Below are 22,348 nucleotides of genomic sequence, written 5' to 3'. Positions count from 1 at the left end.
TACACGTCGGTAGCTTCCAGCAGGTGTGCTGCATGCATGTTTGTGACTCACATAAAGATTTAGGCCATTTAATTGGCTCCTAAGTCGTTTCTGGTTTTATAAAAATCATAACTTTTGTTTTTAAAACCCAAATTTAGTGAATCCAATTTCTGTAGCTTTAAACAATCAAGCTTTACTCTCTGTGTTTTTACCAAAATTTTATGTGCATTATTATGGAGTGGCTTGTTAATTTGATGCTAGTGCTTATTTACCCATAGGGAAATTGGGTTGTATTTGTTTAAAATGTTTTGTAATGAACTTTGACACCAGGCACCTTCTGGTTGTTTCCAAAAGTCATTACCTACCATATCTGTGTGGGTTATGTCTTGGTGTGAGGCAGAGCCCTTTTAGTTAATAGATGTTATGTTAAGGCTTTTTCTAGCAACGGTAAAACTGGACCTTTTGTAGATAAGATGACCATCTTGCCATAGGTGTTATTACTTGATGTGTTTAATGTCTATAAATTAGTGGTTGGATGTTGTGTGTTGTTGTGTGGTTTGATGTCATGCCTAGGGATTGATTGCCTTCTCTTTTATTTTGCGACGTTAGAATGCGAAAACTATCGGAGAAGGATGAGAGGATCGTGGTGGAGTTTTCGAAGACGAAGGAAGGGTAGATGGATCGTGAAGATGAAGTCCAGGGACAAATAGCGAACCAAGGCAAGCCACATCTTGATGCATATCTCATCCTAATTATCTTACTCTTGCATTACTAGCAGTTTTATAAAGTGCATGGTTTATTTATTTATTTATGTGAGTGGTTATTGCCACTCGGAGTTTTATTAATTCCACCCTTAGGGTGCAGCCCTTGTTGGTACCTACTAATCAAACCCCTATTACTGATACGGTGCTTATCACCCTATTCTCGTCGCCATTTTTCAAGAAGAGTGGACTATAGGTTGGGAGCCCTGGAAAAATGATTGTGAAAATGTTTTCAAGAAAAGAAGTTTTTTTTTGAAAACCTTGGAATGGGGTAGCCCTGCCCAAGTGTGATTTTATGGAAGGCAAAAAGGTTTGGAAAAAAAGTTGATGGAGGCAAGTGGATGAAAAGAAAATGTTTTCAAAAACTTTAGCGCCTAAGTATTCACCCGTACTAAAACACAGTGCAACCATATTACCCCAAAGTGGTCACGGGGCGTAGCGTAGTAGTTTGTCTCGCCTTAGTTTGAGTACTGCAAGTGTAGTGGCAGTCCGACCAAGGATGCTTCGACCCGGATTCTTCCCATGAGAAGGGACGCATCACATTTGCCTGTTCAGGTACGCGGGGTACAACATATGAGCTCCCATTGAAAGATGCCTAAGTGGTTGGATGGCATTTCGGAGGGTCGGGTGTGTCGAGGACTTTACAACTCCTGGGTAAATGGCATCCTGGACTCTGGCGTTGGTAGGTACAACTCATTCGGCATGTCTTAGGCTAAGGCAAGCAAGCGAAAAACTGTGATTGGTTATCCGAGCCTCGTGTTGTGACGCATGGCGAACCAGGGGTGATCCCGGCGGATTTACGGATCTTGTGGGGAAAGTGTACAACCTCTGCAGAGTGAAAACTATTCGAATAGCCGTGTTCGCGATTATGGATGGTTGGGAAGGCTGCTGCTTAGCACTAAAGAGTTTTGGTTTATAAAAGTATTTTCTCAAAAATGTTTTGGGAAATGATACCAGTGGGACTGGTGGAAATGTACCTGAAAGGTACGGTGGAAACTGGAAAAGTTGTTTTGGTCATATTGAGATGGCCAAAAAGGAAAATGGGTCAGCCCTACCTATTAGTCTTCAAAAGAAACTTGTTTTCAAAAAGGTTTTCAATAAAGATATAGAGGTGTCATATTCTCGAGAGGAACTATCTCTAACTCCTTGTAACCCTAGAATAGTTCCCGCTTCTTGCTACTGCCAAATATGCATATCCTTTACTTCTCTCTAAGGTGGTTTGCGAGTACAATTCATAATGTACTCATGGTTTTGTCCCTGGCTATTTACTTGGCCAGACTTGGTGGAACTCGACAGATGAAGAAGGAGTTGGCGACGTATATGCGAGCTAGGAACGTTCTCCCAGTCAGTTGCCTGTAGGGTTATGGCATGACTCGGGCCATGCGAACGCTTTCGTCTGAAGTATTTCCGCTGTGTGGTTGATGATCCCTACCATTATGGCTCTTATGTAAGTATTGATAATGTGACCTGTTGTAATCTTTTTATTCGGTACTGTAATGGATGATGTATTTGATACCAGTTCGGTTATGCCTTCACGACACACTAATCGTGGGATCGTGAATGTGTATGCATAATGGGTGTTTCGGACAGCTAGTCCGGGACCCCACACACCTCCTTATAAGAGAATGGGTGATGGGACAACCCTAGGTGTTCCCCACCCCAAAACCTTAGTCCTAGCAACTTGGGTCCGACCGACTGTCTCTATCCATGCCTGGTTTGTGTCTGACCCAACTGGGTTTCATGTTAGGTGAAATATTCTTCCACCCAGTCACAACCTCTTTAGTGTGTGACCCCATAGGCATGTAGTAAGCCAACCACACTTTGAGTCGCACTTTGTGCCCAAGTCACGCTCAAAGCGGAGTCGCCCGAGGAATGCTAGTCGACGTATATGCTTCTAGGAAAGCATAGCGGCTACCAGTTAAAACGAGTAGGCTATCAATGTGATATTTTGACTTAGTCCCTTTGACTCACGATATTGGTGGTAAACCGTAGGTGTGTGACTCGACATGCCAATGCCGACTTGATTCTCTTTTCTTGTTCCTATTGATACATGATTCTGTTCAACTAACACTTTAGCCGCACAACCTTGATTAATAATTAATCGAGTTATGCATGGTCACGCTTCGAATCATATCACATGAGAGGTCCCATAGAATATCTCAACGAGTTGAAGGGGAAAATTTCGTCTTGGTGCATCCACGTCACGCGAATTTCTTTGGAGTTTGTCCAAGAGTCACCTTACTTTATAGCTATCAATTATGCAACGTCAAAGTCGGCTAGTCCACATGTCGAATTTTGCAACCACCTCAGGTCTAAGGATTCAATTGCTCTAGTCGTAGGACATGCCGCTCACTGGCATTCGGCATTTTGCAAACCGCTAACTGATCACAGATATATTTCTTGTTGTCATCCATCAAATAGGAGTCTACAAACACAATAGAGGAAACAACCCAACATTATAAACACCTTAACAAAAATGAATCAAGAAACAAATAAACAAAAAAGGTAAGCAAAACAACAGTGTATTTTAGAAGACAAAGCAATAGAGCAGAACATATTGATATCAGAATTCAACTAGAATGTTGACAATATGTTCAACGCAATCAATCGTCCATAATAATTTTAACCAACTATAATAATCTAACACAATATGCAGAGAAGCAAACACGGAATCAACCCAAGAAGTTGGTGAACATATCAAGCCACACCAACTGATAGAACAACTAAAGTCATACAAAATTATAACGCAACAATTTTGACCAATCACAATCTGCAAAACAATAACAGTGGATAAGAGATAACCTACAACAACAACCACACAAAAAACACTACATTACGCTAATGAGAGATTCAACAACAGACTTCTACCTGAAAACTCAGGTCGACCGCTGACCTATGGGCGATGTTGCTAATCCTAAAATTAGGCACGACCTTCGGTGTGCACGTGTGCACATTCCGTGGTCATGAAACGCCGATGAACTAGGTCAATGGATAACCAAGTGCATGAACGTATCCGGCTTTCCACACTCGGCCACAAAAACCCTAAAACCAGTAACACATGCGACAATAAATAGTACTTACATCAATCGATTTGTAGAAGAACGAACCTCTCCGAGAGAAAAATCCATCATCGATTGTTTGTCTACCGCCATATCTGGATAAATAGACCGTCGATTTGATTCCCCGATCCTTTCAACGGCTCGCCGGAAAAGAGCACAAGTTGGAGATGACCCCACGCTCTTCCCTGCGAAAAATTGCGGTCTCCACCGTAGCTGAATGCCCGGAGATAGAGAAGAGGAAGCAACGGGCGGAGGGGAAAGAGATTTAACGATTCAAAATATTTCTTAAATCGAAGGAAAAGCCGACGCGAAGACCAGTTGCCTTAAACAGAATAGTGGACGGTTGTCTGAACATGAAGATGAAGCGATGCGGCATGAAATTGTCTCGCGCGGGGCGAGTGCTTCACTTCGGACAAAGCGACTACGCGGTCAGAGTGCCACAGAGGGATTTTGGTAACTGTAGCATGGTTCATGCACACACCAAAACTATTAGTGACCATTTTAGTTTGCAAGTGGCAACCATTGCTTTTGTTTTTGTGGGGAGAAAACACATACTAGATGCTTTGGCAGTCAGACAGACAAGCAGGAGTAAATCAAGGTGTGGACACATGTTTCTTAATCCAAAAGTTGTAGACGACCAGCACTAGTCCAACTGCCCACCTGCAAGCTTGCACGTACTCTTTATTTTAAGTTTTTTAGCTTGAAGTATTTGCACCAAACCCCCTTCTAAATCACAAGAATGCTCTCAACCTGGGCACTTCCTCGAGTCGGCGGACAAAAATCCTCTCCGCACTTCCCGTCTTTTCTTCCTTTACTCTCTCCGCCGAATTCCCCAAAATCCCAGCTCGCCGCCGTCCGCATTGCGGCGCCATTGCCCCCAAATAGGAGGACGCGTCGCGCAATCTCAGATCCAGCTACGGGCCAGAGGTTTTCCGCCCAAGAAATGGTGCCATTTGAGTGGGTTCTTTGGGGGATGCTTCTCGTCTAGGACTGCTGCCGGTGTCTGTGATGGAGAGCGACACCATCGAGGAGAAGCTGCCCCGTGCGCTACCCCTGGCAACACTGATCGGCCGCGAGCTCCGCGGCGGCGGCTCCGAACGCCCGCTCGTGCGGTTCGGCCACTCCGGTTTCGCCAAGCGAGGCGAGGACCACTTCCTCGTCAAGCCCGACTGCCTCCGCGTCCCCGGTGACCCTTGCTCCGCCTTCTCCGTCTTCGCCGTACGTGCTCTATCCGATTCGCTGCTCTCCCTTTTGTTTTCTTTCGGGCTCGGCTACCTAAGAAGGCCATGTTTGTTTTCTTGGATCTGTCTGACTGTAGGTGTTCGACGGGCACAATGGCGTGTCGGCGGCGGTGTTCAGCAAGGAGCACTTGCTGGAGGACGTGATGAGCGCCGTGCCGCAGGGTATCAGCCGCGACGACTGGCTGCAGGTGCTGCCGCGCGCGCTTGTGGCGGGTTTTGTCAAGACAGACATTGACTTCCAGCGCAAGGGTGAGACTGCGAGATGCTTGTAATGCCGCCGTTGGCTAACCTGGCTGCCAATATTCTGACGTTGTGAACTGACTCAGGTGAGATGTCTGGGACGACGGCGACCTTGGTCGTCATTGACGGATTCACTGTCACTGTGGCGTCGGTCGGAGACTCCAGATGCATCCTGGACACTCAGGGTGGTGTGGTCTCGCTGCTAACTGTGAATTTTTTAGTTTGTTATTGCGCAAGTTTCTTTTACTTCACTTTTATCTCATTGTTCCTGGTCTGTTTTGATGATGTATGATAAATTTTTCTGGATGGCGCAGAACAGGTGGCTCTGTCCACTCTAATTGAACTTTTCCTGATTAGCTTTGGTAGTGTTTTTTTTTCTGTCAATTCTTCAATCTCATCTTTAGCTATCTAACATTTCATGAAAAGCAGTAAAGCAACATCACACAAGTTCTTCTTGAATTGACATTATGCACTGTGTTCTGGGTACTGGCCATGCCTTTATGTTTGGTGCTATTGAATTACTAGACCTATTTTCACTCTTTTAATTAGGTGTATGTCTAGTGTACTTGAAAAATATCTACTCACATTCATGGTGACAAATTTTCTGTTTTTTTGTGGAGTTTTCAGTTATGTTCCTTTGCGTATGTCTGACGTAGGATTATCCTTGAGGAATTAGTTTTCAGAACTTCTAATTTTAATTTTGCATCACTTAAATATTCCTTTATTATTTGAAAATTAATAGAGTATTAGAAATGTAAACCAGGGTCAAAAAAAGCTAAGTAATATGCTAAAAATATATTGCTCATGAAATTCTGGCTGCCTATAGCCAACGTGGATTTTGAGATGACCTCTATTTGGATACATTAATTTCGAGGTCATGTTTCTTCCAGTAATAGAACTTATGTCATGCAATAGAATATCACCTTTCTTAGTTTGCATTTGTCTTGCAGTAGTACTATAGTAGCCTAGTAGGTGGTCTGGAAGAGTGGATTATATAACTACTGAACTACCCTACTTTTCTCACTGTCGGTAGAAGGTTAGGTTTGTGAGAATGGTTAGTATTGGAATGCACAAACTGCACTACTGCTAGGATCGTCTCACTTTGGCTATCCTTTTTTTCCCTGTATAATAAATTCATGTCCTCATCACTTGCTTCTGGTACAATTTATCTCCTGCCTTCTGAGATATATTGCTGATTGACTCTTTTTTTTTTTTTTGCTTAAGGAATGTCATCTGATAGTTCATGGAATGTTCACTGTCATTTTAGGCCTTTTGACTGCACATTAACACCTTAGTTTTCGCAGGTTGGGGAGGAATTCTCCATCAAAAGCAAATGTGCCCCCATTCCGCTGCGCGATCTGCCAAGTGGACCAAGTGCCATTCGAAGATTTAATAACTGATAATGAAGGAGGTTACAGTTCTGCCCCGTCAACACCATGGGCTGGTCCTTATCTTTGTTCAGGATGTAGGAAAAAGAAGGATGCGATGGAAGGTAAAAGATCTAGCCGCTCGACTGCATGCAGTTGAAAATACCAACAGGCCTGGTCCTTGTCCATGAGAAGTAGATTCTGGTTCAGTTTTCTGTTTGATGTAAAAGGAGAGAATAAACTGTTTGCTGCTGGACCAAAGAATCGTTTGGTGAAACTAACAGTATTCTAGCCTGAACTGAAGATATTGGGCTACTAACAAGCTTGGAGTCTACCAATGGCGCTCATGAAATTTCCATTCGCGCTGAGAAGATGGCTACCGGAACTTCAAGACTAAGTTTCTTTTGTGTAACTTAGCATGTAAAGTGAAATGGCTAGCCTAAAAATGTTTGAGAAAGCGACAGCTAGGCTTCTCGATGCTGCTTTGGAATGTGTTTTATATGGAACTGGGCCAACTAATGTTTTATATCCAAGTTACTGCTGCATTACATGTTTAACTGTGTTGGCTTTAGCTGCATTTTTCATCCATCACTTGTACATCTGATATGTGAGGATACAGTGACGCAACTCTGGCTTGTGGTAGGCTGAAACTCTTTAGTGGACACTGATTCATATCATAACAGAATGATGTACAACAGCTGTTTTCATGCTGCTGTCTGATGACACTGCAAGCAAGATGCGAGGAAGACAGAAAGCATGCGTGAATGTTGAAATATGGTGATGTCTTTTATGTTGGTAGGTTACCCTTCTTGAAACGCCTTATCATGTGAGAGTATTGGCTCTGTGGTTGGGGGCTAGTATTCGCAACGGTCTTGGTGCGGTGTAGGTGATTTGAAGGAGGGGACGAATTCTGATCTGATGGTTCAAAACAAAATAGCTGAGATCCTTCAAAATTTGAGGCATCGTTGCCTTCTAATTTTCTGGTCGGGGCAAATGTGGTAAACATGCCACTACATAATTCCAATGGCCAGAGCCGAAACATCAAAACATGTTCTTAATCTCTACTAGTGTGCAAGGTTTGCCTTCTAATTTTCTGGTCGGGGCAAATGAGATAAACATGCTATTACATAAGCGCGTTTGGTAGGCTGTATGCCCTTTGGCTCGTATCGATCTGTTTGGTTGCCTGGGCCGAATTGCGTTGTTGCACAAATCGGTTCTCAAAGCATCCTTCGGCCAGGCTGTGGAGAAACCCCACTTCTTTAGATGCAACATGTGCACTCTTGCTTAGCTCACTCTGCCTTATACTATTCCACACACTCTCTGCTCAAATCAACACAAACATAGTCTGAATCAAAATAAGTTGTACATAAAAAAGATGCGTGTGATATGAATCAATTCCCACAACCGGTTTCGAGATTCGTCAGTCGTAAATCGTCAATTTCATGTATAAAATTTTGACCGAATTTTGCCAAATTTGTCGCCCACGCTCAACCGTTTGAAGTTTCTTTTGATGGGTGAGTTCACCTCACCATTCCGCATGACTTTCATGTTGAAAAGTTTTTGTTTTAGTGGACATAGACGGATAAATAAATGACTCGCTAGTGTACGTATGTGTGAGTATAGTTTGGAGTACTTTTCCTCAACTCCTTAGCTTCCCATCTTCATGGACGGGACGTGGTGATGATATGTGAGAAGTGAGAGGTGATAATGCATGTTGGTGGATGCATGGTGATGTTCATCTTCATGGTTGGCGACGTGGTGATGCTTATGACCGGCATGACCGACGGTGTCATGGTGATATTCAGCTTCGTCATCGGCGACATGGCTATGCTTGTGACGGGCGTGAACGGCGGTGTCATGGTGATGTTTGTCTTCGTGGTCGGCGACGTGGTGATGCTTGTGACCTGCGTGACTGGCGGTGTCATGGTGGTCTTCGTCTTCGCGATCGATGACATGATGATGCTTGTGACAGGCATCAACAGAAGTGTCATGGTGGTGTTCGTCTTTGTGGTCGGCGATATGGTGATGCTTGTGACAGGCGTGACTGGCTGCATCATGGTTGTCTTCGTTTTGGTGGTCATGTTGTGACCGGCGTGAACGACGGTGCCATGGTGGTCTTCATCTTCATGGTCGATGACGTGCCCATGCTTGTGACCGGCGTGACCGACGGTGTCATGGTGATCTTCGTCTTCGTGGTCGGGGATGTGGTAATGGTTTTGACCAGCGTTGACATGGTGGTGTCAGCCTTCGTGATCGCCGACATGAAGATTGTGAACGGCGGCGTGATGCTTTGTGATAGGTGAGGATGTGAGATGTAAGGCCACCATGTGATAAGTGGTGAGGCTAAAAGTGGGCTCGTATATAACCAAACAAACTCTGCTGGGCCAAAAATGTCGACCCAGGCTACCAAATAACAGCCCAAACCTACACCGTGATGCAAAAAATCCGGCCGAGGTAACCAAACGCGCCCCTTAATTCCAATGGCCAGAGCCGAAACATCAAATCATGTTCTTAACCTCTACTAGTGTGCAAGGTAGGCCCATGTGAGGAGAGAAAGATTGCAGGTTAATTTCTTTTCACTGTCCTGTGTGAGCAGAGAAAGATTACAGTTTACAGGTCTAAGCAGAAAGCACTAGTGCGGAACAAAAGCACATTTTGCACACAGGAGCTTCCTGATCCTATAGCATTAGGAAACTCCAGAGTAATATCACAGGTCACAAAACAAAAACGAAATACACGATCTCACTTCCTGCCAATCCTATTACGCTACCTACTTATTTCCTTCTCTGCACGCACGCCCCCTAAACAAATAACGACCTGTGAGTGTTAGCAGACAGTTAGCCGAGCTCAGATCAGCCAGAAGCAGTCAAAGCTCGTGATGCCATCAATCACAACCTAGCCCCGGTGCTGGAGAGCAGCATCCCGCAGGGCTGAGACGAGCCACTGAACTGCAGCATGTCGAATGGGTCCCTGGCGTCGAAGCTGTTCGTGATCCAGGGCTCGCTATGTTGGTGATGGTGGTGGCTGGCGCCCGTCGTTGCCTGCAGAACATCCTCCAGGGTCTCGTTCAGTGGCAGTGGTTTCAGCAGGCCATGATACCGCGGGTTTGGCTCCCCTGATCAAAGAGAAAAGCGAGTGTTAGATGATGCGTGCTTGACCTTAGTTAGGTCTCAGGATGAAACCAACAAACACCTGATGGATGGTAAGCAATGAACACCTTGAGGAAGGCCGGGGATCTGTGTGATCGCTGGACCTGGCATCGGCGGGGCCTGCGCTGTCGGCGACTGCTCGGCAGACTGGGATTGCACCTTGAACTCCACGATGCGGTTCGGGAACTTGTAAGCGTCCTGCTGCAGCTTCACCACCAGTGCCTGCAACAACGATGATGTTGTTATTTATGAATTATGATAGTCGATTTATTCTTCAGACAGATTTATCTGTTCGAAATGAACTGTTCTGTGTACATCTGCCGTATATTGTTGATATTTAATTACCTTCTGCGTTTCGTTGAGAGCGTTCAAGGAGAAGCAGTGACTCCCGACTACGACCCCAATGATCTCATGGATGCAGTTGAACAGCAGAATGATTCCGTGCCCGCTGCAGTAGGAGTAGAGCTTGTCGTCCAGGACGCATTCCCGGGCATGCTCCACGGTCGACTCCCACATTTTGTTCGACATTCCACTGCCGAGTAACTGAAAATGGCATGCACCATAGTACACTTGATGAGAACATGTACATCATACTAGTACGTAATTAAGAAACACTGAACCTAATGCAGAAAACTTGGTAAAAAGAGGCAGGCTATTCTTCTTACCCCGCGGAGTCCATATTGATCCATGACTAAGTTCCTGAGGAAGTCTTGAACGGTGTGAATTCCATAGTCAGCGAGCTTTTTGTGAAAAACACCGTCTTTCCCAATCTTCTCCAGACGCCACACATCGTCAGCTAACGCAGGAGGGTGATGCTTCTTGTAAACTGAAACATAAAAGTTCAACCAATTTAGAGCATGGCAGGAGGACGACGTCTGTGAGAAATCTGAAACTAATAATAATGGCATACCTTCACCACGGTGATCTTTCACCAGGAAAGGGTTGCTCACAGCCTCCTGCACTCGCTCCTCGATGGAGCTCGCCCGAGACATCCTAGCGCCGAGCCTGAACTTCCTGCTCCTTATCCAGCTGGAGTTATCCGTGAAGGAGATGTCGCGGACAGACGCAACACCTTTCTCAAGCACAATGATCACCTCACCGGACAGCAGCGGCCTCTTGCCTTCCCTCTCGAAGACTATGCTTTCGCTGAACTCCTTCTCGGTGTGCTCAAGGCGCTCGTCGGCGTTGAAATCGCCGTCGAGGACAAGGAGCTCGACCTTCATGGAGGACAAGGGGCCGGAGGTGATCGGCTGGTTGCTGGCGGCGTCGGTGAGAAAGATTCGAAGTGGCTGCTTGTTCTCTGCTTCCACCCTGTTGCCGGTGAAAAGGGTCTGAGGCAGGTTGCCCTGGAACTGCAGCTTGTATCTTTTACTGTTGGTCTTCAGTTGCAGGGGAAGCCTGAGGAAAACAAAGCAGAGTTTAAGTCAGGAACGTGTAAGTGCACACTTTTGGTACTTTGAATTAGCAGTCAAACGGTCATAAGCCTAACACTGCACTAGGCAATGGCTGCATGAATTCAGTAACATGCCATAAGCCAGTATTTCAGAGGTTTCTTGACAGCATTATGAGTAGCAAATCCAGACCCGGACTGTTACTACCGAGTTACGACACTGGCATTGTAAGTTCTAGCAGTGTTTCAGTATTCATAGACAACCGTGAGGAAAATAAACAGCGCTAGCGCATATGTGATATGTCGAAAGCTAACCTGTTTGCCGAATCAATGTGTCGGATAAGGACATTGTGCACCTCTTCTTGCACCTGAATTCGTAAGTCAACACATTACACTATTAATTAGATTTCTTTGTCCTGCAGCCTAAGCATGATCGTAGTTGCTTCAGAAACAAAAGGGAAGTGCTTACAACTCTGCGCAGAAACGGTTCGAGCTTGGGCAGATGTTTCTGCATATACTGCGCGCCAATGGCCTCCTGCATCGAGCTACTACTGCACAAGGCAAAACGTAGTATCTTCAGAACCCCAGCAAACTAAAAAATTGAAACCATTCTGTACAATGCCAAGAATGTAGCACTCACTGGAGAAGCGTTCTGCGGCGCTTGGCGTCCGGGGAGGCGAGGTCCTCCTCGTCGCCGTCCACCACCACCTCCTCCTCCACCACGTCCAATACCCTCTTCAAATCCATCCCGAATTCGTACCGCTGCAATGCACACTCACTTCACTAGGTTCACCTGAGGTGGCCGGCGTAGGACAGTGAGTTGGCTGTGCAGTGACTAGTGAGTGTGACTACGTACTACGTCGGCTATAAATAGCGGCGGCAATGAGCAGAGGAAGCAGCGCCGAAGCTTCTCTCCCCTCTTTCACCCCACAGGCCACAGGGAAGGGGAAGAGGAGGGAGGGTGGTGGCGGGTCGGTCTCGTCAAGGACACGCTCCTCTCGGCCGGCAAGAGCAAAAGACCGTAAAGCGGCGGCATCAGAATCCCTAGAAATGCCAAGATTCGGCTCGGGCACGCCCACCCACCCGGGGCTTTCGAGCTTTCCTCCCGCGTCCTCCTCTCTTTCAGCGCCCCTCGACAAAAAGGGCGGGGAATTTTGTCAGAAAGCGGCAAAGCTGTGCGTGCATGGAGATCATGGAGATGATGATGACGATGATGGAGCTGGAGATGGGCATAGATAGGGAGTGCCCGGCGTAAATGCATCGGGAGGCGCGCCGGCGTACGTGGTGGTGGCCGGCGGATGCATGGCAGGCTGGACGATATCTATGGACCGAAGAAGAAGCTTCCCGGAAGCAGAGCCATGGTGCGGTGGCGAACCTCTGGCGACGGTAGTGGCGGCCGGGGCGCGCGTGTAGCTAGGCTTTCCCGGGTGAAAGATGCGTACAAAGGCGAGCTTTTCGCCGGGAAGGAGCGCCCTGCTATGCTACTTCTTCGGTGCTCGCAGACGGAGTGGGAGAAGAAAGGAGGAGCAAAGCAAAGCAGGGAAGAATTTATTCTCCTCCGCACGCACTGCTTTGCTGCGTTCGTGCTCGTGTGCCTGTGGAGAGACGAGAGAGGCAAGAAAAATCGAAATGAAATGGTCCTTTACTCGTTGTCTTGTTCGTCCAATCCAATCCATCTTTCTATCTGTAAATCAAGTGAAAGGACTTTAGCCATGAATGAATGATTGTTCAGCTAAAAATTCAGATCGCCCGAAATCATTTCTTTTGTAGTGAGCTGCGGAGAGTAAAACTTGACTTAAAAAATCACAATCATGCTGGTATTCTGGTCTTATTTATCTCCTGTTGTGCAGCAGATACGCAGCCAAGCATATGCCTGAAGGAGGACAGACAGAGAGAACGGATTTCCATTCTCGCCCGAACCGAAAAGGAATCCTGGAAAGCGAGATATCAGGGTTTCCTCCCCTGCAGGCTGCAGGGCATAACGAGGTATGCAGATAGCGCGCGGCAGGGAAGGGAGAGATCCTCTACTCGTCAGTCGGTCAGCTCTACCCTCGCCTTTGCTGGCCCCCAGGAAAAGCGGATTACATCATGCTCTCTCCGGGCCTTTATTTCCACTTGCCATCTCCTCCAAATCTACGAGAAAGCACCCACCGGCACCCCCCGTCCATGTGAGCCCAAAGCCGGCTTTAGCATACGATGCTGATGCTCCCGGCCACTTTGGCCGGCCGTGTGCGCGCGCCATGTCCCTAGCTACCTCACGTTTCCATCTTACTGGTATCCGAGGCTCTCATTATCTGGGAGGTCAGAATTAAGGAGACAGCAGATGCTCATCCGGAGGTGCCTATACAAATGGTTTACTGGGATATCCACGCTTCATGGCGCGCAGCAGATCATAATACAATTTGACGTTTGCTAATAAATATCGAAAATAAGCAGCTTAAGATTCACCATAGCAAGAAGGAAATTCACCACAAAACCCTGACAAGCCCATACATTCCAGTGTTCAAAAGGAATGTGAGTACAAAGATCATAACTCCAAGAAAGTGTAAAGTGTTAATATCGATGTCGATACCATCTTTAATCTTGGATGGAAGCAATGCTTTGCAACCTGCACTCAATAAACTCTGGACTTTTTTTAACAAAAGAAATATATTAAAAAAGATACCAATTACATCCGATCTCTGTAACAACATAGTGTCAAGAACTAATTCGACATCGAGGATGCACACAGTTAAAAACGAAAAATAAATAAATATAAAAGGCCCCCGCCATAGTGATCAGCAACTCGCAGCCGTAAATACAACCACCACCATTAGCAACATCCTGACCGCGAATGAGGTTCTCCAAAAACGACATATCTCTACGAAGGAAACAGTGTCCAAGCGTCGCCGCCACCTGATGTAACCACAAAAGTCGGATCATGAATTTTCACTCGGAGAAGTCCCAATAGTATCCATGTAACATCGACTCTATATGTGGTTTTGGTAATTAATGATAATCCATATGGACTAATATTTTCTTTGACTTTATATAAAGGAATACTCCATATGTAATGCTTGTAGATCATATGTTGGATCCAATTATGGATAACAGAAAGAAAAAGATATACCTTAAGTATTGGCATCAAGATCATCAATTTGAAAAGATAAATATGATATGATCAAGAAGAAAAAATAAAGATGAAGTTCTTATGTGAAACTCAAATAAGTCGTGCTCTAGCTTATGTGTTAAGCCATGAAAGATCAAGATATGACTTTACATAGGTGTTATAGTATACTCATGAATTAACATATATTTGACCAAGATAGTTTCTCATTATCTACAAGGTTAGAGTTAAGGAGACATCACATGCTACCCTGATGGCTGAGGCTCCCTCAAATCTGAAGGTTCCTACAGATGGTCTCATGGAATTTCCAAGATTCATGGCGCGCTGCCAAATCAAAAGGCACCTTTTCTTTTGCAAAAATTATGTTGGAATTTTTTCTTAAATTCGCCCAGCCCATTTAACTAAGTTCACAATTTATAAAAATTCTAAATGTCTAATTGAACTATTCATGCATGACAAGGGGTGGGACAAAAGTTTAGTTTTATAGTAATAGTTTAGAGAGAGTAAGACCTCCTTATAAGGGTGGTTATTCCACTTGTTGGACAAGCATGAGAAAAGCACTCCTACACGCGTACTCCACCTCCACCACAAGAGGAGAATTCACCAAATAACCATGACAAGCCCATACATTCGAGTGTTCAAAAGGAATGTGAGTACAAAGAGCATAACTCCAAGAAAGTGTAAATTGTTAATATCAATGTCGGTACCATCTTTAATCTTGGATGGAAGCAATGCTTTGCAACCTGCACTCAATAAACTCTGAACTTTTCTTTGACAAAGAAAATATATTAATATCAAGAAGATACCAATTAAATTCATCCCATGTAACACCACACTGTCAAGAACTAATCCGACATCAAAGATATTCACACATCCAAAAAAGGAAAAATAAATAAATATAAAGGTCTTGCCATAGTGATCAACGACTCGTAGCCGTAAATACAACCACCATTAGCAACCTCCTGACCGTGACTGAGGTCCTCCAGAAATGGCACGTCTCTAGGAAGGAAGCTATGTTCAAGGATCATCGTCGCCTGATTTAACCACAAAAGTCAAATCATGAGTTTTCACCATGGAGAAGTACCAATAGTATCCATTAAGGGTATATTGCCCCTATGTCTGGTTTGGTAATTAATGACAGTCCCTATATACTAATATCTTCTATGAGTTTATATGAAGAAATATTTCATATCTAATGCTTGTAGATCATGTGTTGGATTCAAGTATGGATACCATGAAGATAAATATATACCTTGAATATTAGCATCAAAATCATCAATTTGAAGATATAAATCTGATATGATCAAGAAGAAGAAAATGAAGATGAAGTTCTTTTGTGGAACTCAAATAAGCCAGACTCTAACTTATGTATTAAGCCATGAGGATCAAGATCTTGAGAGTTTGTTTTCTGAAGGAGATATGCCCAAGAGGCAATAATAAAAGTGATTATTATATATCTTTATGTTTATGATAAATGTTTATATGTCATGCTATAATTGTATTAACCGAAACATTAGTACATGTGTGATATGTAAACAACAAAGAGTCCCTAGTATGCCTCTTAGCTAGCTTGTTGATTAATGGATGATTAGTTTCATAATCATGAACATTGGATGTTATTAATAACAAGGTTATATCATTGTATGAATGATGTAATGGACACACCCAATTAAGCGTAGCATAAGATCACGTCATTAAGTTATTTGCTATAAGCTTTCGATACATTGTTACCTAGTCCTTATGACCATGAGATCATGTAAATCACTTATACCGGAAAGGTACTTTGATTACACCAAACGCCACTGCGTAAATGGGTGGTTATAAAGGTGGGATTAAGTATCCGGAAAGTATGAGTTGAGGCATATGGATCAACAATGGGATTTGTCCATCCCGATGATGGGTAGATATACTCGGGCCCTCTCGGTGGAATGTCGTCTAATGTCTTGCAAGCATATGAATAAGTTCATAAGAGACCACATACCACGGTACGAGTAAAGAGTACTTGTCGGAGATGAGGTTGAACGAGGTATAGAGATACCGATGATCAAACCTCGGACAAGTAAAATATCGCGTGACAAAGGGAATTGGTATCGTATGTGAATGGTTCATTCGATCACTAAAGTCATCGTTGAATATGTGGGAGCCATTATGGATCTCCAGATCCCGCTATTGGTTATTGGTCGGAGAGAGTACTCAACCATGTCCGCATAGTTCGCGAACCGTAGGGTGACACACTTAAGGTTTGATGTTGAAATGGTAGAACTTGAATATGGAATGGAGTTCGAAGTTTTGTTCGGAGTCTCGGATGGGATCCAGGACATCACGAGGAGTTCCGGAATGGTCCGGAGAATAAGATTCATATATAGGAAGTCATATTCCAAGTTTGGAAATGATCCGGTGCATTTATGGCAGGTTCTAGAAGGTTCTAGAAAAGTCCGGAAGAATAGCACTATGGAAGGTGGAGTCCCGGAGGGACTCCACTAGCATGGCCGGCCAGCCCTAAGGGGAAGGAATCCCGTGTGGATTCCACCCGAGGTGGCCGGCCACCCCACCTAAGGAAAAGGTGGGAGTCCCACCTTGGGTAGGACTCCCTCCTTGAGTAGGTTTCCCACCTTTGGGAAGTTTTGGTGTTGGGGTCTTATTCGAAGACTTGGACTACAACTCTTGGGGCTTCCACCTATATAATGAGGGGCATAGGGGAGGGGGCCGGCCACCACAGAGCCATAGCTTGTCCGCACCCCTTGAGGCCGGCCACCCCCTCTCCCAAACCCTAGCCGCCCCCTCTCTCTCCTCCACCTCTCCCGCACGCTTAGCGAAGCTCCGCCGGAGTTCTCCATCGCCACCGCCACCACGCCGTCGTGCTGCCGGATTCAAGGAGGAGCTACTACTTTCGCTGCCCGCTGGAACGGGGAGAAGGACGTCGTCTTCATCAACACCGAACGTGTGACCGAGTACGGAGGTGCTGCCCGATTGTGGCACCGTGATCAAGATCTTCTACGCACTTTTGCAAGCGGCAAGTGATCGTCTACCGCAGCAATAAGAGCCTACTCTTATAGGCTTTGGAAATCTTCAAGGGTTAGTCTCGTTCATCCCCTCGTTGCTCCCATCTTCTAGATTGCATCTTGGCTTGGATTGCGTTCTCGCGGTAGGAAATTTTTTGTTTTCTATGCAACGTATCCCAACAGTGGTATCAGAGCCATGTCTATGCATAGATGGTTGCACGAGTAGAACACAATGGTTTTGTGGGCGTTGATGCTCTTGTTGTCTTTAGTTTGAGTACTTTGCATCTTTGTGGCATAGTGGGATGAAGCGGCTCGGACTAACTTTACATGACCGCGTTCATGAGACTTGTTCCTCGTTCGACATGCAACTTGTATTGCATAAGAGGCTTTGCGGGTGTATGTCTCTCCTACTATAGTGAAGATTCAATTTACTCTTCTATTGACAACATTAGTATCACCGTTGTGGTTCATGTTCGTAGGTAGATTAGATCTCTCTCGAAAACCCTAAACCACGTAAAATATGCAAACCAAATTAGAGACGTCTAACTTGTTTTTGCGGTGGCTTGGTGATGTGATATGGCCATAATGTGATGATGAATATGTAAGAGATGATCATTATTGTATTGTGGCAACCGGCAGGAGCCTTATGGTTGTCTTTAAATTTCATGTTGATTAGTATTTCAAAGTAGTTGTAATAGTTGCTACATGAGGTGAACAACCATGAAGACGGCACAATGAACCTTGACGCTACGCCGACGATGATGGAGATCATGCCCGTTGATGATGGAGATCATGTCCGTGCTTTGGAGATGAAGATCGAAGGCGCAAAGACAAAAGGGCCATATCATATCACATATGAATTGCATGTGATGTTAATCCTTTATGCATCTTATTTTGCTTAGAACGCGGCGGTAGCATTATAAGATGATCCCTCACATTAATATCAAGATAATAAAGTGTTCTCCCCTCGTATGCACCATTGCAAAAGTTCGTCGTTTCAAAGCATCTCGTGATGATCGGATGTGATAGATTCAACGTTCATATACAACGGGTGTAAGCCATGCTGCACACACATAATACTTGGGTTTGCTTGACGAGCCTAGCATGTACAGACATGGCCTCGGGACAACGGAAACCGAAAGGTTGAACACGAGTCATATGGATGATATGATCAACATGTTGATGTTCACCATTGAAGCTACATCATCTCACGTGATGATCGATTTTGGTGTAGTGGATTTGGATCGTGTACCACTTAACAACTATGAGGGATGTTGTATTAAGTGGGAGTTCATTAGTAATTAGATTAAAACATGAACTAATTATCATAAACTTAGTCTGAGTAGTATTTTGAATTAATTTTGTAGTATTGGCATCCGTTTTCTACCATGCGCTAGTCTTGTAATTGAGATAGAAATACTGTTAAAATCTGACAAGAAACTTTACGGATTGGTACCGTATTGTTAAAGAATCAAGAATTGATTAAGTCCTATTGCAAACTTTTAGTAAACCTCACATTGTTGATTCAAAGAGCTATGTTTTCAATTAGTACCTAATGTTATCTTGTCTCCGTTCAAATCTGTTTGAAAAGTAAGGAGCTGAAAAATTAGTTTTCAGAAATAATCAAGGTATGAGATATATGTGATATCTAAGACCTTATTACAAGATGATAGAATATAATTTGGTGAGACTACATAAACTCATAAGTTTTATGGGAATGTATGAAGGTTGAAGACGCCAGGCGTCACAATCCTCCAACTATTGGGGCACTAATAATATTCGCATATCCATGAAGTTATCATCCTTAGTATGCACCGTTGCTAAGACTCGTCGTTTCGAAGCATCACGTGATGAACGAATGTGATAGATTCTACGTGTGCATACAACGGGTGCAAGCCAGATTTGCACATGCGAATACCAAGGTTAAAACTTTACGAGCCTAGCATGTACAGACATGGTCTCGGAAAGTCGTCATGATATGATGGATAAAATTCTGAGTGAAATTGTTCATCATTGTCAACACCCGGATTTTTAAGTCCGGATGCCTATTATGTCATACATCGCAATCCCAGGAAATTGTTGTTGCGAGGCATAATAGTTAAGTATCACAGTCATCATTCATTACAAACCATAATGTCTTACAAATTGGAATCACATGATCCATATTACACAAATAGTTGATCTAATGATCAACGAACAAACACAAGTTCATAGCGGAAGCGTAAGATACAAGGACTCTCTAGTCCACAGGCCAACGCTTGACGTTAGGAGCTCCTAGTTGTGGTAGACGTCCTGCTGATCGTCATCCTCGTACTGCTGCTCGGCTTCATATTCTGGCCATTTGAATAGCCAGGGACAAAGCCATGAGTACTTTAAGTACTCGCAATCTAATACTAAAGTAAGTACTGACATTACTATTGAGAGTGTTCTAAGCTCTAAGTTTATTTGCATAAAGCCAATTTTAGTTGATAAACCTTTTCGTAAACAACTCCTCATGTGCTAACTAACTCAAGTGGGAACATTAGTGTCATTCCCACAACTCTGTTGTGATGCAAAGTTCAAGTCACCATTCAAGTTCAAGTTCAAAAACACCAGTCACATAGATATAAATTCTGATGACGGAAACAATATGGCCTTTCCAATTGTCCATATCCGCGGACGCGGCTATTCGAATAGTTCTACACTCTGCAGAGGCTGCACACTTGTGCCACAACATTTGATTACATCCGTCGTGATAAAACCCCGAATAATCGTAAATCAAGCACGCGGATCATCAACCGTTAACCTTTCACTTACACACCCTAGTATAGGCACCTCTCCCCATGAGCTTGGCCTCCCGGTGAAAACCAACCGTTAACCCGGAACCGCACAGGGCTTGGCCGTACAATTCACCTCAATTCACCTCATTTCTCAACAACGGAGGCAGCCTCAAGCGTAACCCCTATGACGTGTGTTCAGAGGGAACCCATACTAAGACACATAAATTTCCAGCTAAGCCTTACCCATAATCGTGTATTGTGGGGGTACTTAATATTGGTAAGGTATCGCATCCAACTCAATCATCAGTTTTACTCATTTTCCCCAAGTCAAGATCATGTCATATTCACCTTCAAAATCTTTCAATGGAAATGATTCATCATTCCAAGGTTTTCAACATCATTATTTCATAAACACATGTTCCCATCTAGAGTAGTCATTTTTAATTTAGCACTAGCATCTAGGTATGAGGGGTGCTAAGTATTTTGCTTTGCTTCTAGGCTAACCTTGATACTCTTGTACTAATCCAATCCTAATCAAGTGAATCATAAATCAAAAGTACTTTGATAAAACAAAAGTAAATAAAGCTTGTAAAGTAAAACTGGGAAATAGGATCATAAGCATAAAGTAAATGGGGTAATGCCTTGCTCATGGTGAGCTTTGCACTTTGCAAGAGTATTATCTTGCCTTGGTTGGGGAATTGGTCAAAGTGGTCTTCTTCTCCTTGGAAGTAGACCTCCTCCTCCTCCTGGTACTCCTCGGTACTAGCGTCTAAAATACGAATACGGGGTACACAATCATCATACCAAACTAAATTACTAAACTAGGCACACTCATGAGCTACACACTTTAAACTAGCATCACACACTAATATTGGGTGGATGGATATGTTCTTTTTATCATTTAAGAAAAATAATTTCCTCTCATACTAATCTTAAATGTTACTTTGAATTATTCAGAGAAATAATTTCCTTTCATTATCTTATTAAGATTTAATTTCTCTTATGCATAATATGTGACCTAGGTTGACCCAAGTCAACCTCTTCACACTTATCATTTTGAGAAAATGATTTAAATGAGGTGAGCACCTCATACTATTTAGTTTTAGCATAGCAAAGATTTAATATCACCAACAATTCATATGAGACCTAATTGACCAGAGTCTCTACTTCATTTGGAATTGGTGGTGACAAGATTTAAATGAGAGAAACTCTCTCATAAGATTTCTTAATAGTTTTGGATAATATCTTTGACTAGAAATAGCCATAAAGTCATTTAAATCAACTAAGCCATGATCATTCAAAGTAAGCATGGCATATTTTTGTAGAAACAATTAGTATAAGTGAAATGTGAATTATTGGAGGTGGAATTAACTGAAAAGCATTTATGGTTGATTTTTAAGAATTATTATAAGGCAGAAAAGTCCCTGCCTTGTTTATTTTGTCACTTTAATTCTACAATAGATCTAGGGTTCTAATCAGAGGCATTGTGTAGATAATTTCCTAAGGTTTCCAAAAATATAAAGTTTGTAAAAATTGGCCTAGCAGACTGGTCCCTATTGAATTTTAAACTTGGCATCAGATTGCAATTTAAATCTAACTGGAAAATTCGAATTCAAACTAGTGGGCTCGCGCGGGAAACTAGCTGGGCTGCAGAGAGAAAAAGGATTTGGGCCGGCCCACTTCGCGTCCAGCGCGAGGAGGCCGTCTGACGGCAGGTCCCACGCGTCAGTGGGTCATAACGATCGAAGCGGTACGCGCATGTCTGCGCCGTAGGATTAGGCGAGGATCGGACGGACGACGAGCGTCGTCGTCTCCGACGAGAGATGGCTACTGGCGCGGCGACGGTGGGGGGTCGGAGGCTCACCGGCGGCGCGGCGATGGTCTGCGACGATGGACGGAGAGGTTGTCGATGACGAGGAAGCAGATGGAAGCAGCGACGTGTCCTGGGGTGGCCTCCTGCTCCGGCTTGCTCCGTGTACTGGCGGCGGCGGCGAGCTTGCGATTGGAGGCCTCCGGCGGCTAATCGGTGAAATTGAGGTGGCGAGGGGAGCTGTGCGGATGAGTGGAGGAGGATGGTGTGCTCAGATCAGTGGGAGGGGTCCTCCTTTTATAGTGGCGAGGCAGTACCGAAGGGCGGAGCTAGGTCGTCGACGGCGTCGTCGTTCCAGGGCGTCGAAGGGGCAAGGGATGGGCTGGTCTGGTTGCTGGTGTCCTGGCGAGGCTGACGCGCGTGATGGCGGTGAAGACGAGGGTCTACAGCGGCGGTGAGCTTGACGGGAGCTTGTAGGTTAGTGG

The 22,348-nt window shown here is 44.4% G+C and overlaps 2 protein-coding genes across 2 annotated transcripts; one reads left to right on the top strand and one right to left on the bottom strand.

Moving 5' to 3' along the window:
- The first annotated feature begins 4,807 nt into the window (after positions 1-4,807).
- Positions 4,808-7,175, top strand: LOC124695396 (probable protein phosphatase 2C 33). Its single transcript, XM_047228250.1, has 5 exons — positions 4,808-5,017; positions 5,118-5,289; positions 5,367-5,488; positions 5,595-5,599; positions 6,585-7,175. Exons 1-5 carry the CDS (start codon positions 4,808-4,810, stop codon positions 6,805-6,807), a joined length of 732 nt encoding a protein of 243 aa, XP_047084206.1. The 3' UTR covers positions 6,808-7,175.
- A 2,277-nt stretch (positions 7,176-9,452) lies between these two features.
- LOC124698827 (calmodulin-binding protein 60 D-like) lies at positions 9,453-11,933 on the bottom strand. Its single transcript, XM_047231244.1, has 8 exons — positions 11,827-11,933; positions 11,656-11,734; positions 11,502-11,554; positions 10,707-11,194; positions 10,462-10,622; positions 10,142-10,339; positions 9,830-10,018; positions 9,453-9,757 (listed from the first exon to the last, which is right to left on the bottom strand). Exons 1-8 carry the CDS (start codon positions 11,931-11,933, stop codon positions 9,536-9,538), a joined length of 1,497 nt encoding a protein of 498 aa, XP_047087200.1. The 3' UTR covers positions 9,453-9,535.
- Between the last annotated feature and the right edge of the window lie 10,415 nt (positions 11,934-22,348).

Source organism: Lolium rigidum, chromosome 3 (genome assembly GCF_022539505.1).
Source record: "Lolium rigidum isolate FL_2022 chromosome 3, APGP_CSIRO_Lrig_0.1, whole genome shotgun sequence".
In the NCBI taxonomy this organism is placed as follows: domain Eukaryota; kingdom Viridiplantae; phylum Streptophyta; class Magnoliopsida; order Poales; family Poaceae; genus Lolium; species Lolium rigidum.
This window is presented reverse-complemented; position numbering and strand designations above follow the sequence as displayed.

Bases quoted from the DNA above. Each gene is read 5' to 3' on its own strand.
- LOC124695396 (XM_047228250.1), top strand. From the start codon at position 4,808: ATGGAGAGCGACACCATCGAGGAGAAGCTGCCCCGTGCGCTACCCCTG. The intron at 5,018-5,117 runs GTACGTGCTCTA...GTCTGACTGTAG, and splicing joins CCGCCTTCTCCGTCTTCGCC to GTGTTCGACGGGCACAATGG. The intron at 5,290-5,366 runs GTGAGACTGCGA...GAACTGACTCAG, and splicing joins CATTGACTTCCAGCGCAAGG to GTGAGATGTCTGGGACGACG.
- LOC124698827 (XM_047231244.1), bottom strand. From the start codon at position 11,933: ATGGATTTGAAGAGGGTATTGGACGTGGTGGAGGAGGAGGTGGTGGTG. The intron at 11,555-11,655 runs GTAAGCACTTCC...TTACGAATTCAG, and splicing joins AACCGTTTCTGCGCAGAGTT to GTGCAAGAAGAGGTGCACAA. The intron at 9,758-9,829 runs GTTTCATCCTGA...TGATCAGGGGAG, and splicing joins CATCCATCAGGTGTTTGTTG to CCAAACCCGCGGTATCATGG.